The following is a 15,549-nucleotide window of genomic DNA, read 5'->3' as shown; positions in this document are numbered from 1 at the left end:
AGGGGACACACCCACCTGAGGGGACACCCCTCGAGGCCACACCCCCAACAGACCCCGCCCACAACCCGAGCCCGGGACCCCCCATCCCCCCTCACCTCAGGCCACGCCCCTTTCCTGAGGACGGGGCGGAGCCCCCGCGCGCGCTCCCGGCGGGGGGGCGTGGCCGCGGCCGCCCGCGCGCCGCTCCCACCTGCTCTCAGCTGCTGCCGCGGCCGCGCGCCGCCATCGCGCTCTCCCGGCGGGGCGGAGCCAGAGGGGGGCGTGGCCTCTGCCCCGCACATGCGCAGCCCCCCCTCCCCGCCACTTCCCGCCCGCCGCGTCCCTCCCGTTGCCGGGCGACGCGCGCGTCCCCGCCGCGCGGCCTCTGATTGGCTGCGGGCGCGGCGCGCGGCCAATGGCGGCGGGCGTAGTTGGGGGGTGGGCGGGAGGCGGGAGCGCGGCCGCGCGTGAGGGACGGGCGGAGCGGGCCGGCGGCCGTGAGGGGCGATGTCGGCTCGGGGCGGCTTCGGAGACCCCCAGGTGCCGCCAGGGGTTTTCCCTTCTCCACAACCTCCAGGGAGCGAGGGGAACACGGGGCAGGGCCGCGGGGATGGTTCGGGCAGCCCCCGCAGCCGGGAGAGCTCCGCGCGGAGAGCAAACGGCAGAAATTCTCCTTTGGAGCCTTTAAATCAGCGGGGTTTATACCGCCCTGGGGATTCAGGAATCTCGCTTGTCTTTCTGTCTCGTAAACCCCTTCAAATCGCGTTTTATGCTAATTTTTCTGATTTTTTTTTTTAATTTTGTTTTTTTTTAATTTTGGCTTCTCGTGTTTTCCATTTTGAAACAGTTTCTAACCCGGCGCATCCCCCCGAATCCCAAGTATCAACATATTAAAACTCGTCTGGATACTGGTAAGTGAAATTCGTGTGGTAAATTATTTTTCCTCTTATGATAAACCCAAAATTGGTTTATCATGAGAGGAAAAATATAATTAATGTCCTAATTACCTCTGCCCGGAGCTAATTAATCCTAACACTGCAGAATCCTTATTGTAGTTATGATTAGTCTCACCAAATATTATAAAAATTTCCTATTCACAGTTACAAAAATTTCCTGTTTGCAATTATAAAAATATCCTATTTATAATTTCTTTCAAATCTGAAATATGAACAAGCACGAATTATACACATTTATGTATATTTATATATATTTTTAATGTATTTATGTACATTTATCTTCACACACCACCGTGCACCCCCCTGAAAATTGAGATTCAATGCTCTGTGTGTAGATGACCACATATTTAAAGTCTTTATTGTCTCAAAGCTTATTTATTTTTTTTTTCTCCTTTTTAAAAGAAGAATTTGGGGTTTAAATAGGTTTAAACTGGGTCAGGCTCTGTTGTGGTGGTTCCCATAGAAATTTTTGGTCTTGGAATTTCTGTCCATGGATTTTTCCTGTGGCTTATCAAGGGTGTGAGCCAAGATCATTATTTGGGGCTGTCTTTGTGGGGTTTTTTTCTTATTGTTGATAAGGCAGCTGAATTTTATCCAGTAACATTATCTTGTAGCATCCTCCCCAAAATGTTGGGAAAGGAGCAGCAAATCCTCGGATTTCTCTGTTTAATTCTACTTTCCTTGAGAGAAAAGAGGCAAATTGTGGCATTTTTATACCTTTTGTTGCCCCTGTGAAAGAGGCTCTGCAACAAACAGCTGCTTCCTTCAAAGCAATTCAAATTTAAGCCTCAATGGGCCTGAAGAAAACCTCTAAGCAATAAATAATTGTAATAAATTGATTTTTTTGTTGTTGTTGTTGTTGCAGGAAATAGTTTGTCGAAATACATGGAAAAACTGGAGGAGATCAAAAGAAGTGAGTACCTGGGGAGGAGCAGGGTGGGTTAAAAATGGCTTGGTGCAAAACTCAGAGGGCAGGAGATGAATTCCTGGAGGTTTTCCTTGGAAATCTCCACAGATTTAATTGAAAAATCCAAGCAGGAACCATCCAGATCCTTCTTTCTTATTGGATTGTGTTGTTGGAAGCCCTCTGGGCTAAGAAATCCAGGCTGGACTGATCTGGGAAGATTTCTGGATCATTTCTAAGACTTTTATTTCACTTTTAAGTCACAACTTGAGCTCTTTTATGTTTATATAATTTAAATTCCTATCTAAATACTCCAGAAAAGATAAAAACCAAGCTCATTCCTTGTGTTTCCATTGATTTTACCAGCACTAAACATTGGTATTTTGAGGACTTTGTGTTGTTCAGACTAATGCAAACCTAAATTACCTTTATTTCTCTATATTCCCACCAAACCCAGGCTTTCCAAATCGATTTTTCCCCATAAAACCAGCGATTGATGACTTTATTCCCAGATTATTCTCACACAAGAAGCCAGGAAAGCTCTTCAGCCTCAAAGCTGCATTTCTGGAGGTGGGAAAAAAGCCTGAATTGGGATTTGAACCGTTCAGCTTTAGTTCCCAGCCCCACTTTCAGAGGGAATTTCTTGGTGCTAAACAGCCCCTTGTTTGTTGGCTTTGCGTTGGTTTTTTCCCAAACACTGCAGGTCTTTTGTTGGGGAGGGGGAGAAAATGAAAAGAGGAATGACCTTGAGCTTTCCAGAATGCTCTGTTGACTGAGATTTCAGTGCTGGACACTGCCTGGCTTTTTATTTCTGTTGAAAATCTTGGGGTTTTTTTTTTGTTGTGCCTTTCCAATCTCACCGCGGATCTGTTCCGTGCGCTTCTTTTATTCCCTCCTCTCTCTCTCCTTTCTTTTTTTGGAGGAACTTTCTCATTCTCTGCAGCCTGAATGGCCACCTTGTGTTCCCAGGGAGTGGAGGAAGTTCTCCCCCTTGGTTTCTCAGGGATAGATGACACCCTTTGGATGCAGATTGCAATCCCCAGCACAGGCACCTCTCTGTCCCTTATGTAACCTGAGAGATTTCGATCCGCGCCATCAAAAATGCAACGGCTGCGCCCACCGCCGGCCATCCTTGGGAGGATTCATTGGCTTCAGGACGCACAGGAGGTCTCTTCCCTCCTCTCTGCTCTTGTTTCCCTCCTCTCCAAAGCCCTGAGGAGCCCAGCCTTGGAAAACAGAATCATTCCAAGCAAAACCATGTCAGAAAATCCCAACGGATCCGCCAGGACCGGACCGGGTACGTGGGGCTGCTCTTGGAGCTGCAGGCAGCACTCCTGAGCTCTCTGGGACGGTATTTTGGGTGAAAAAGGCAAGATCTAGCGAGAAAAAGGCAAGATCTAGGGGAAAAAAAGGGATTTTTTGGGGAAAAAAGTCCTTGTTTGAGGTGGGAAGGAGCCATTCAGGACCACACCAGGTACGTGGGGTTGCTCTTGGAGCTGCAGGCAGCACTCCTGAGCTCTCTGGGAAGGCATTTTGGGTGAAAAAGGCAAGATCTAGCAAGAAAAAGGCAAGATCTAGGAAAAAAAAGGGTTTTTGGGTAAAAAGTCCTTATTTGAGGTGGATGGGAGCCATGCAGGAGCTGCATCCTTGTTTGAGGTGGGAAGGAGCCATGCAGGACCAGATTGGGTACCTGGGGCTGCTCTTGGAGCTGCAGGCAGCACTCCTGAGCTCTCTGGGAGGGTATTTTGGGTGAAAAAGGCAAGATCTAGGGCAAAAAAAATGGTTTTTTGGGTAAAAAGTCCTTGTTTGAGGTGGGAAGGAGCCATTCAGGACCACACCAGGTAAGTGGGGTTGCTCTTGGAGCTGCAAGCAGCACTCCTGAGCTCTCTGGGAAGGCATTTGGGGTGAAAAAGGCAAGATCTAGCGAGAAAAAGGCAAGATCTAGGGAAAAAAAGGGTTTTTGGGGGTAAAAATTCCTTGTTTGAGGTGGGAAGGAGCCATTCAGGAGCTGCATCATTTGGCAGCAGCTCTGCTTCGTTTATATCCATCCAGCCCTTCCCAAGCTTTGCTGCTTTTATTTTTTGCTGCTTTTATTTGGCCTTCTAAATGGAGTTGATTTGCCATGACAGAAGGGCTCTTTTTTGGCCTTTGCTGGGCAGTTTAAATCCTTGAGCAGATGAAAGGGGAAATAATTACAGGAGATAACAGTTGCTGGGGTTTTTTTTGGAGTTAAAGGAAGATTTAACAACCTCTGCTGAGGATTGAAACCGGGTGGTTTTGCAAGAACCACGAGGCTCATTTCCCAGTTAATTGACATCCTGAAATTGAGTTTCTGCATCTCCTCATCCTCCAGGTCATTTTCTGCACCTCCTGTGCTTCAGCCCCGTGGTTTGGATGGGCAGTGGATGTTTTGCAAGGGCTCCTTTTCTTCCCTAGGACAACTTGTGAGGAGCAGAGAGCTGCTTGTTCTGCGAAAATCGAAATGATTTAGGGTAGGATGTTGAATTTAGGAACTGTGAATGTGTTGGGAAAGGATCTCAGCCTGCAGCATTCCCGTGCCTCTCTAAGCACAACTCAGCTGGAGAATTTCCACGAGCAAATCCCGCAGGAATTTTTGGGTGTGGTGGCTGCAGGAATGTGCCAGGGGAGCCCTTCCCCCTTCTCCCCATCTCCCCTAAGCTGATGGAGCCTTGAGCAGATGGTTTTAGAGGATTTAGAATCCTTGAACTGAGTGGATTTGCCAAAGATCCTGAGCTCCACTGTTATCCTGGGAGCTGGGCAGCTGCAGAGGGAGCAGCTCCATCCCAGCCCCATTTCCCAAAGGACAAAGCTCCCATTGCTCCCCAGGACAGGCCGTTTGTTCCAGAGCAAGATGTTCCTGCTGATACCCACCCTGGCCTCTCTTTCTCCTCCCCACAGCTTTTGTTTCCCCCCAGGAGGTTCTTCCCTTCCTCTGCAGGATCTGGATGGGATCAGGCTCCCACCTTGGCTCTGGGAGTCTCTGCTCTGGATCTTTGCCAGCAGCCCTGCTCAGTTTTCTTCCTCCCTAAGCTGTGTCTTCAGGATTAAGATTCAATTAGGCCAGTTTCTTGTATTAATTACCCATTAAGACTCAATTAGTCCAGTTTCTTGTGTCAGTTATCCATTCCTGGAGAGATCCGTGTCACCAAGTGGAAAAAATCAGAATTTAATTGTCAGATAAAGTAAAACAACTTGGATTTCTTAATTGTTAAGATGAAACTTGTGTGTTTAGCTTGGTATTTGCAAAGACACGATGCCCCATGCTCTGATACTGCTGTAATTTACACGAATTAAAAATTAAGGTAAATTAATCTTTTGGTTTAAGGAGCTTTGTGACTCCAAGGGGCTCCAAAGAGCAGCAGGGAAAGGGGGAAACCCTGCACTGCTTCCTGCCCCAGCACCGTGGAAAACACAAATTCATATTTGAGTCTAAAAGCAACTGAATCTGCCTCTTCCACTTCATCATATCTGCACCAGATCTCTCTTGATAACTGGCATTAATTCAAATCTCTCTTGATAACTGGTATTAATTAAAATCTCTCTTGATAACTGGCATTAATTCAAATCTCTCTTGATAACTGGCATTAATTCAAATCTCTCTTGATAACTGGCATTTATTAAAATCTCTTTATAACTGGTATTAATTAAAATCTCTCTTTATTACTGGCATTAATTCAAATCTCTCTTGATAACTGGTATTACTTAAAAACTCTCTTTATAACTGGCATTAATTAAAATCTCTATTACTGGTATTACTTAAAATCTCTCTTTATTACTGGTATTACTTAAAATCTCTCTTTATTACTGGCATTAATTCAAATCTCTCTTGATAACTGGCATTAATTAAAATCTCTATTACTGGTATTAATTAAAATCTCTCTTTTTTACTGGTATGACTTAAAATCTGTCTTTTTAACTGGCATTAATTCAAATCTCTCTTTATAACTGGCATTAATTAAAATCTCTATTACTGGTATTACTTAAAATCTCTCTTTATAACTGGTATTAATTAAAATCTCTCTTTATAACTGGTATTAATTAAAATCTCTCTTTATTACTGGCATTAATTCAAAACTCTCTTTATAACTGGTATTACTTAAAATCTCTCTTTATTACTACCATTAATTAAAATCTCTATTACTGGTATTACTTAAAATCTCTCTTGATAACTGGCATTACTTAAAATTTCTCTTTATAACTGGCATTAATTAAAATCTCTCTTGATAACTGGCATTAATTAAAGTCTCTCTTTATAAAACTGGGATTAGTTAAACCTTCTCTTTATAACTGGTATTAATCAAACCCTTCATTTATAACTGGCACTTCACAGCGTCTCCAGGTTTGCTGCTCTCATCCTTCAGCACAAACCTGCCCTGAATTCCTGCCTGGCTGCAGAAGAGCCTCAGAGAAAAGCTGGGATTGAGCCATGACCTGGGAATGAACCGAAAATATACCTTTGTTTTGTTTTTGTAGATTACAGGTACAAAAAGGATGAGCTGTTCAAGAGGCTGAAGGTGACAACTTTTGCTCAGTTGGTAGGTACAGATCCCTCTCTGGCCTCCAGAATCTTTTAGGAGCAGCATTTTCCCTTGGAATAAAAATTCCTCTGTAATTATTTAGCTTTAATTGTAATTATTCTGTCTTGGCTTCTTCCTGCCTTTAATAAAAGCAAATCATTCATTTCCACAGGGGCCAAATGCCTTTAATTACAAATTAAAGTTTGTGGTGACCCCATCTTTGAGATTTGTTCCTTACTTGATTTGTCCATTAACTTTAAAAGGATCTTCAAGCATCTTGCAAAAGAAAAGGGCTGTGTAAAACAGCACCTAAATCTGAGTTTTGTGTCTGCAGCCCTCCCTGACCCCAGGTTTAACTGCAGAAGGGGGCAGCTGGGATTTCAATGCTGTCTGTGCATTATTTTATTTAAAAGTAGTGAATCATCATATTAAAAAATGAAAAATTGATCATGAAATAAAGAGCTGGGGAGTGCTGGTTCAAGAAAACTGCTTCAAACTAGGAAAAAAAAAAACCAAACAAATTGTCTTCTCAGGAGAGAAGGAAAGGGAAGGTTAAACTCAGGGATGTGAAGAGTGGGATCCTGCAGAGTTGGGATTTTTTTTTTCCCTGGATTGTTTTCCTTGAGCTGCTCCCTGCTGTGGGTGTGGGATCAGTGTCTGCTTGTTTTTGTGCCCTGCAGGTTCTCCAGGTGGCCTCTCTGTCCAATGAAAGCCTGGAAGTGACAAACGAGGAGCTGCACAAGCTGCAAGGTGACAGCGCCGACGGCAGGGACAGAGCGGCAGAGCTGGGGGCACTGCCGGGGGTGAAGTGGCAGATGGGATTAATCAGGAGGAAAAATGGAAAAATCAAACTTCACCCGTGGCCTGGGAGTAGAAACACTCCTAAAAAAAGAAGGGTTTGCAAGTAGGAAAGGCCTCGTGCTGGCAGTAACATAATCCACATCAAAATTCTGCTTTATTGACTTCTTCAAATGAGAGCTCAAGCCCTAAAAAAAAAAAAAAAAATCTGTTGGCTCTTTATTATTTTCAATAAGGAGGCTCTGGGTAAATTCTCCTGCTTAAGAGGATGAAGCTAAAGCTGTCACACTTTTCTTTCCAGGAATAGCAACTGCCCTTAAAAGCTGCTCGTTTACCTCGTGCAGCTCCTTAGCTCCTGGTGCCCTGTTCTCCCCGCAGGTGCTGGTGCTGCAGGTGACGATGGAGCAGGGACAAACGGCAAAGGGAGCCCTGAGGGGACAGCCAGCCCTGTGCTGTTCCTGAACGACTCAGGAGCCGGGGAATCCCTTCGCTCCACGCTGCAGAGGTGCCTCACATCGACACCCTTTCCTTCCTGTCTTAGCTGATGAGTATTTGAGCCCAGCTGCTGATTTTAAATCGCTGCTAAGGGGTTTTATCCTGTGGTTCTCATTAAAGCCTGGCTTTGTAGGTGAGAGGGAGGGGGTTGGCAGGATTTCCTGTTGGAATGGGTTTGGATTAAACAGCAAGCCAAGATTGTTGTCACTGGTAGTGGTCTGACAAGGAAATGTGTTTGTGGGATTCCATCCAGGCCCCCACAATGCAGAGTTGTGGGGATAACACAGTGCTCTGGTCAGCTCAGTCATGTGCATTCCTGTTGGTGATGGTTTTGTGTGGATATGGAGGGACAGGACACAGGGAATGGCTTCAGGGTGACACAGGGAAGGAATTCCTGGCTGGGGTGATGGGCAGGGGCTGGAATAGAATTCCCAGTGAAGCTGGAGCTGCCCCTGGATCCCTGGCAGTGCCCAAGGCCGGGTTGGACAGGGCTTGGAGCGCCCTGGGACAGGGGGAGGTGTCCCTGCCCATGGCAGGGTGTGGAATGAGATCCTTAAGGTCCCTTCCCACCCACACCATTCTGGGATTGAGAATAATTCCAAACCCCCCTGTGAGGGGATCCCAGGATGGTGCTGGAAGAGCTTTAGGCCAGCTCTTCCCCAGCTTTGGGAGTGGTTGAGAGGCACAGAAGCATTCCTCAAGCTGCCCTTCCCTTTGCAGTGTGATCAGTGGGGTCGGGGAGCTGGACGTGGAGAAGGATTCTCCCAAGAAGGAGGACAAGGACAGCCAGGCCAGGGAGAGGCCCTACCCCGACTGCCCCTTCCTGCTGCTGGACGTGCGGGACCGCGACGCCTACGAGCAGTGCCACATCGTGGGGGGTGAGCACCACGGGCACGGGCACCTGGGCACGGCCTGACCGCACCTGGCAGGCACTGACCGCAGCTCTGGGCAGGGACTGACCGCAGCCCCGGGCATGGACTGACCGCAGCTCTGGGCATGGACTGACCGCAGCCCCGGGCAGGGACTGACCGCAGCTCTGGGCAGGGACTGACCGCAGCTCTGGGCAGGGACTGACCGCAGCCCCGGGCAGGGACTGACCGCAGCCCCGGGCAGGGACTGACCGCAGCCCCGGGCAGGGACTGACCGCAGCCCCGGGCAGGGACTGACCGCAGCCCTGGGCAGGGCCTGACCGCAGCTCTGGGCAGGGACTGACCGCAGCTCTGGGCATGGACTGACCGCAGTCCCGGGCAGGGACTGACCGCAGCCCCGGGCAGGGACTGACTGCAGCTCTGGGCATGGCCTGACCGCAGCCTTGGGCAGGGACTGACCGCAGCTCTGGGCAGGGACTGACCGCAGCTCTGGGCATGGACTGACCGCAGCTCTGGGCAGGGACTGACCGCAGCCCCGGGCAGGGACTGACCGCAGCTCTGGGCACGGCCTGACCGCAGCTCTGGGCACGGCCTGACCGCAGCTCTGGGCATGGCCTGACCGCAGCCCTGGGCAGGGACTGACCGCAGCTCTGGGCATGGCCTGACCGCAGCCCTGGGCAGGGACTGACCGCAGCCCTGGGCAGGGACTGACCGCAGCTCTGGGCATGGACTGACCGCAGTCCCGGGCAGGGACTGACCGCAGCTCTGGGCATGGACTGACCGCAGCCCTGGGCAGGGACTGACCGCAGCTCTGGGCAGGGACTGACCGCAGCTCTGGGCATGGACTGACCGCAGCCCCGGGCATGGACTGACCGCAGCTCTGGGCAGGGACTGACCGCAGCTCTGGGCATGGACTGACCGCAGCCCTGGGCAGGGACTGACCGCAGCTCTGGGCAGGGACTGACCGCAGCTCTGGGCAAGGACTGACCGCAGCTCTGGGCAGGGACTGACCGCAGCCCCGGGCAGGGACTGACCGCAGCTCTGGGCACGGCCTGACCGCAGCTCTGGGCACGGCCTGACCGCAGCTCTGGGCATGGCCTGACCGCAGCCCTGGGCAGGGACTGACCGCAGCTCTGGGCATGGCCTGACCGCAGCCCTGGGCAGGGACTGACCGCAGCCCTGGGCAGGGACTGACCGCAGCTCTGGGCATGGACTGACCGCAGTCCCGGGCAGGGACTGACCGCAGCTCTGGGCATGGACTGACCGCAGCCCTGGGCAGGGACTGACCGCAGCTCTGGGCAGGGACTGACCGCAGCTCTGGGCATGGACTGACCGCAGCCCCGGGCATGGACTGACCGCAGCTCTGGGCAGGGACTGACCGCAGCCCTGGGCAGGGACTGCAGCTCTGGGCAGGGCCTGACTGCAGCCCCGGGCAGGGACTGACTGCAGCTCTGGGCAGGGACTGCAGCTCTGGGCAGGGCCTGCAGCTCTGGGCACACCCCTGCTGCAGTTTGTCCCCCAGCTGGGACATCACTGCGTGGTCCCAGTGTTTATCCAGCACATCCCTCCTTCCTGGGAGGGATGTGTTTGTGAGCTGATGTTAATCCCATACTCAGTGGGTTCTCAAGGCTGTTGTATCCCAGGATGTTGGTGTTCAGCCTCTGGGTGATTTGCCCTCTTTTTTTTTTTTCCTTTCTGCAGCTTATTCCTACCCCATTGCAACGCTGTCAAGAACCATGAATCCCTATACAAATAATATTCTGGAATATGTATCCTTTACATGGCAGCATGGGGGGATGTTGGTGGGGGCTCCCAAAATCAATTGGGGTGTATCCAAGCAAAGTTAGGTTGGGACAGGAGGTGGAGTTACCTGGTGCAGCTCCACTGCCCCCATCACATGCTGGATTCTGCTTCCTCAAGGTTCCTCTTGACTCCAGTGGGGGCTGCCTGGATTTGGCATTTCCCAGGATTTTGGCTGCTGGAAGGCCAAGCCAGACCTGGGCACTGCTCTCGTGCTGCTGCTCCAGGGATGCATCCATCGAATCCTTTGGCTTCCTGTCAGCACCTTGATGGGACTGGGGACAGGCAGAGGATTATTAAGGGGGATTAGGCTGATCATTCCCAGGCTGTTGACTCTGAGGGGAGGTTGTAAACAAAGGGGCTGTTGCCATTGCCAATCTTCAAGCAATGCTGGATCCAGTGGGAATTAAGCTGTGTCTGGCAAGCCTCAGCCACTGGGAATTCCTCAGGGAGAGCATTCCTGATTGCAAGCCAACTATGGAGTCTTTCCCTCCCCAATCCCATTTCTCTCTTTTGCTTCCTAAAATGTTTCAACATCCCTTAAGTTCAACAGTGACTCCTTAACAATTCCCATGGCAGAAAAACGCCCATGGCAAAATCATCATCGTGTACGACAACGACGAGCGCTTGGCCAGCCAGGCAGCCACCACCATGTGTGAGAGGGGCTTCGAGAACCTCTTCATGTTATCTGGGGGTAGGTGGGGCTGGGAGAGCTCCCCCACAGCTCCCGGGGAAAGGGAGCAACTCGTGGGAGCTGGAGATGGGAAACATGGGAAACAACACAACAATGGGTTGTGCAATCACAGGATGGTTTGGGTTGGAAGGAAACTGAAGGATCATCCAGTCCTGTCCCTATGGGCAGGGACACGTCCCACTGTCCCAGGTGCTCCAGCCCCAGTGTCCAGCCTGGCCTTGGGCACTGCCAGGGATGCAGGGGCAGCCCCAGCTGCTCTGGCAATCCCAGCCCAGCCAGGAATTCCTCATTGCCAAGATGCCATCCATGCCTGCCCTCTGGCAGTGGGAGCCATTCCCTGGGTGCTGTCCCTGCAGGCCTTGGCCCCAGTCCCTCTGCAGCTCTCCTGGAGCCCCTGCAGGCCCTGCAATGTGCTGGAAGCTCTCCCTGCAGCCTTCCCTTCCCCAGGGGAACATTCCCAGCTCTGGGAGCAGCTCCAGGGCCTCCTCTGTCCAGCAGCTCCACATCCTCCTGCCGTTGTCCCCAGAGTCCATGTGGGATCTCACCTGAGCAGGGCACAGGGACAGAATTCCCCCTCTCCTGCCGCCCACATTTCTCCATCCAAACTTTGGACCTCCAGCTCCACAAATCCCTTGTGACTGATCCCTCCTGACCCATCCAGCTGGGTAAGAGCTGCTCTGTGTCCCTGCAGGCCTCAAGGTCCTTGCCCAGAAGATCCCAGAGGGGTTGATCACCGGCACGCTGCCCGTGTCCTGCCAGGTGACGGCTCCCACAGGAACTGCCCGGAGGAGAACGACCCCCAGGGTGCCACCCACACGTGCAGAGAACAAGTGGAGGTTTTCTGCAGATGATCTCCAGAAGTTGAGGCATTACCTGGCTGAGGAGCAGATGCCTTCAGATGCTGCCAGTAAGAGACCAGTGCTGCCTTTTTGGGCTTGCCTAGAAACAGAGGCTGGATTGCTGCCTCAGGTTTAGCTTTTCTATTTTTCCCATTCTGTGCTGCTTTAGTGTGTGGGTCTGAGCTTCACATTATGGGATGGTGAGCTCTGTGCACAGAGCAGGGAGACAAAACAATTCCTGCTCCAGCTGGGCACCAAGGACAAATGACCCAAATCTCAGCCCAGGAGCACAAACCCCGTGGGCTGCAGAGAGAAAAACAAGCAGGGTGGGACTGCAGGGGCTAAAGCTGGGATGGGACAATGAACTGCAAGGTGCAAATGGAGCAGAACTGATCCCAGGGAGAGACCCCGGGAGCGCTCGTGCATTTTGGGGCCATTTTGGTTCATCTTGGGTGCAGCCCTGGCTGGGCTCTGGTGCTGCACAAGGTGCATCCGTGGAGGAGATCCTTTCCATAAATCCCTGCTTCATTCTTTAGCTCCATCTAGGTCAGCCTTCACAAGGCATTGAGGCAAAGTTAAAAGAATAAAAGGAGATAAATTTAATGTAGGATCTTCAGGTACATGAAGGGCAGATGAAGTTAATTAACCTTTCACATGGAGTTTAGTCATGCACTAATGCAGTACAGGATTTGAAAAATAGAAAAGCTAAAATTCTAAGGCATCACCAGAATGTGCTTCAACCTCATCATGGAATGGTTGGGTGGGAAGGTGTAGGCACAGAGTTTGTGGTGACTGGGAGTGGAGTTGCCCCAGCCTCATCAATAATTGTCTCCAGCTGTGAGAAGCAGGTGAGCAGCATTGAAGGTGATGAGCCATGGGGTGCCCAGGTGTGCTGAGCAACCACAGAGGGAACAGAGGGCACACAGGTGCACTGCATGAACAGGAGGGCATAAAAGGTTGGGCTAAAAAGGAGAAGGGCAGATGCTGCAGCCTTCTGAAGTGGGGTGGTGTTACTGTGTATGGGGTGAATCCTTCTGATATTGTATGGTGGCTGTCTCAACTGTGATACATGCATAACAATAATGCAGTACAGGATTTGAAAAATATAAAAGCTAAAATTTATGCTAAGGCATCACCAGAACGTGCTTCACCCTCATCATGGAATGCTTGGATGGGAAGGGGCTTTAAACCCCATCCATCCCACCATGGGCAGGGACACCGTCCCCTATCCCAGGTTGCTCCAAGCCCATCCAGCCTGGCTGGACACATCCAGGGAAGGAGCAGCCACAACCTGTGCACAGCCAGTTTGTGATTTGGGGCTGTTTCTCCCACAGGCCGCCTTACCCGGGGGCTCTCAGGCCACGACTCCAAACTCTCATCCGTGAGGAGCAACCGCAGCCTGCACAGCTCTCCTCGCAGCCTGGCGTCCCTGAGCAGCCGCTCGCACAGCAGGACCAGCATCCAGAACAGGCCCTGGAAATAAAGCAGTCTCCAGGTTTTGGGAACGCTGAGCAGTGCAGCCCCTTTGTGGTTTTAGGAATCGGCAGGGAAAAGCAGCCCTGGTGAGAACTGGCAGCTCGGGTAAGGCTGGGCAGCTGGAATGATGTTCATAGAAGCAGGAATGGCATCACTTGGGGCGCAGGGCAGGACAGAGCTGATAAAACTGGTTTTGTAGGGGAGGGAGAAAACTGCTAGTAAAGGCTGGCACCAGTAGAAACTGTCCCACAAAGTTTTTAGTCCAGCTGAAGGAATTTGTGTCCGTGACATTGCCAGGCCATGCCTGGAGCTGTGAGGGTGAACAGGCCACAAATCATCTGTGAGCAGGAACTTTGGTGGTTTTAGCAGAGATAAAGACATTCAGCAACTTGCCAAAAGTGAGAGAAGATCCTGGAAGGGTTGTTTGTTGGTTTTTTAAAATAAATTATGATAATGAACAGAAGTATTTGTAATAAAGATGTTTTTTATTGCTCAGTTGGTGCTGTGACAGTGGTGCTTGCTCGTGGACACTTTGTGAATAGTTGTGTCTTTTTCAAGGTGACCTGGAGGAGAATAACTAGAATTCTGGGATTTTGTTTTTTCCAATGACTCCTTTGCCAGTGGTTTTTTAGGAGTTTTTTTAAGGTTTAGGGTGGCTGAAGGAAAATTTGCTGCTTCTGCTACACCAAGGTCCCTAAAGCCCAGCAGGACCCTGGAATCAGGAACTGAACAGTTGGAAAAGTGAGTAGCACAGTTTTCCTCAAATTGGTGCTTCTGGATAACCTGGGAATCCTCTGATTTTCCTGAGCTACCTATGGGGAGTGATTTTGGAGAGATTCTGCTCTCCAGTTTTTCCATCTGGCATTGCTGAACCTGGTCCTGCTTTGGTTATCGTGGTTTTGTGGAGTTTGTGTGTATTTTTGGATTCAGTGGTTTTTTCCCCCCTTTTTGAAGCAGACAATTTTCAACACATCCCAAAACTCACCGGTGATTTTGGGATAATTCTGATGAAAGGACAAAAAGTAGGAGAAATGGCACATAATTTCCTGTTTGGGAGATTAGGACTCAACATCCCTGAGCACATTTATCTTGTATTGTGACTGTGAGTGTGAAATCAGACCGTGCTGATTGCAGGACTGGCAGGTTCAGTCTGATAAGGTCCTGCTGCTGTGGGAGTAGATTTTTCCAGCTCCATGAGCTCTTGGCAGTGTCATTGCATTGGCTAAAATCCTGATTTTGCTGTCCAGCTGTGGGAGACAGATCCAGAATCCCTGGCTGCTCTGTGCTGCATGAAAACCTCCTGGTGAAACTGTTGGATAAAACTGGCTTGAATTGTTTGTGATACTCCAAATCCAAGGAATCAAAGCAAGGACTGGATGTACTTTCCCACCATCTCGATGGATTTGAGTGGATTTGGACTCTTGGTGTTGTTTGGAGCAGAGTCAAACTCCGTAGAGGCTGAGAGGTTTAATTTAATAAAATGTAAATTACAGCATCTGTTTGGGTGATTTATTTGCAGCTTTGAGAGCTGTGGAGAGCCTGGAAAAGCTGGGAGTGAGCAGGGGCTCAGCTCCCCATTCCCTAGGGATTGCAGCAGGTGAGGAAGGGTCACACAATCAGAAAGGTTTGGCTGGGAAGGGACCTTAAAGTCCGTCCAGTTCCAGCTCCTGGACACCTCCCACTATCCCAGATTGTTCCAAGCCCTCTCCAGCCTGGCCTGGAAAACTTGCAGGGATGCAGGGGCAGCCCCAGCTGCTCTGGCAATCCCAGCCCAGCCAGGAATTCCTCATTGCCAAGATGCCATCCATGCCTGCCCTCTGGCACTGGGAGCCATTCCCTGGGTGCTGTCCCTGCAGGCCTTGGCCCCAGTCCCTCTGCAGCTCTCCTGGAGCCCCAATAAATCCTGCTGGCCTCATGTCCCAGAGCCCAGTTCCCTTCCCATCCTCTGCCAGATCAAAGGGAAAACCACCACCTTCCTTCCTTTTTGTTCCTGCTATTTTCATGCCCTTTCAATCCATTCCTTTTCCAGGCCACTGACCCAGCACACCCTGTTTGTGCTGGCTCCAACTCCCAACTCCGAAAGGGCTTTTCCACCCAGTTTGGGAAAAAGGGAAAACCAACCACAAGCTTTTCTCATCCTTCTTTGCATTTATTTACTCATTGCCTTCTCCCCTCTCTCCAGCTGCTGCAGCCTGATCCCA

The 15,549-nt window shown here is 50.4% G+C and overlaps 1 protein-coding gene across 1 annotated transcript; it reads left to right on the top strand.

The window, feature by feature from the left end:
• The first annotated feature begins 430 nt into the window (after positions 1 to 430).
• Positions 431 to 14,843, top strand: CEP41 (centrosomal protein 41). Its single transcript, XM_030960065.1, has 11 exons — positions 431 to 519; positions 827 to 890; positions 1,801 to 1,848; positions 6,334 to 6,395; positions 7,058 to 7,127; positions 7,554 to 7,680; positions 8,391 to 8,548; positions 10,241 to 10,308; positions 10,919 to 11,033; positions 11,725 to 11,940; positions 13,207 to 14,843. Exons 1-11 carry the CDS (start codon positions 487 to 489, stop codon positions 13,353 to 13,355), a joined length of 1,110 nt encoding a protein of 369 aa, XP_030815925.1. The 5' UTR covers positions 431 to 486; the 3' UTR covers positions 13,356 to 14,843.
• Positions 14,844 to 15,549: the final 706 nt, after the last annotated feature.

The sequence above is a fragment of the Camarhynchus parvulus genome, chromosome 1A, assembly GCF_901933205.1.
Source record: "Camarhynchus parvulus chromosome 1A, STF_HiC, whole genome shotgun sequence".
Lineage (NCBI taxonomy): Eukaryota > Metazoa > Chordata > Aves > Passeriformes > Thraupidae > Camarhynchus > Camarhynchus parvulus.
Note: the sequence above shows the minus strand (reverse complement) of the source record. Positions and strands in the feature narration are given on the sequence as shown.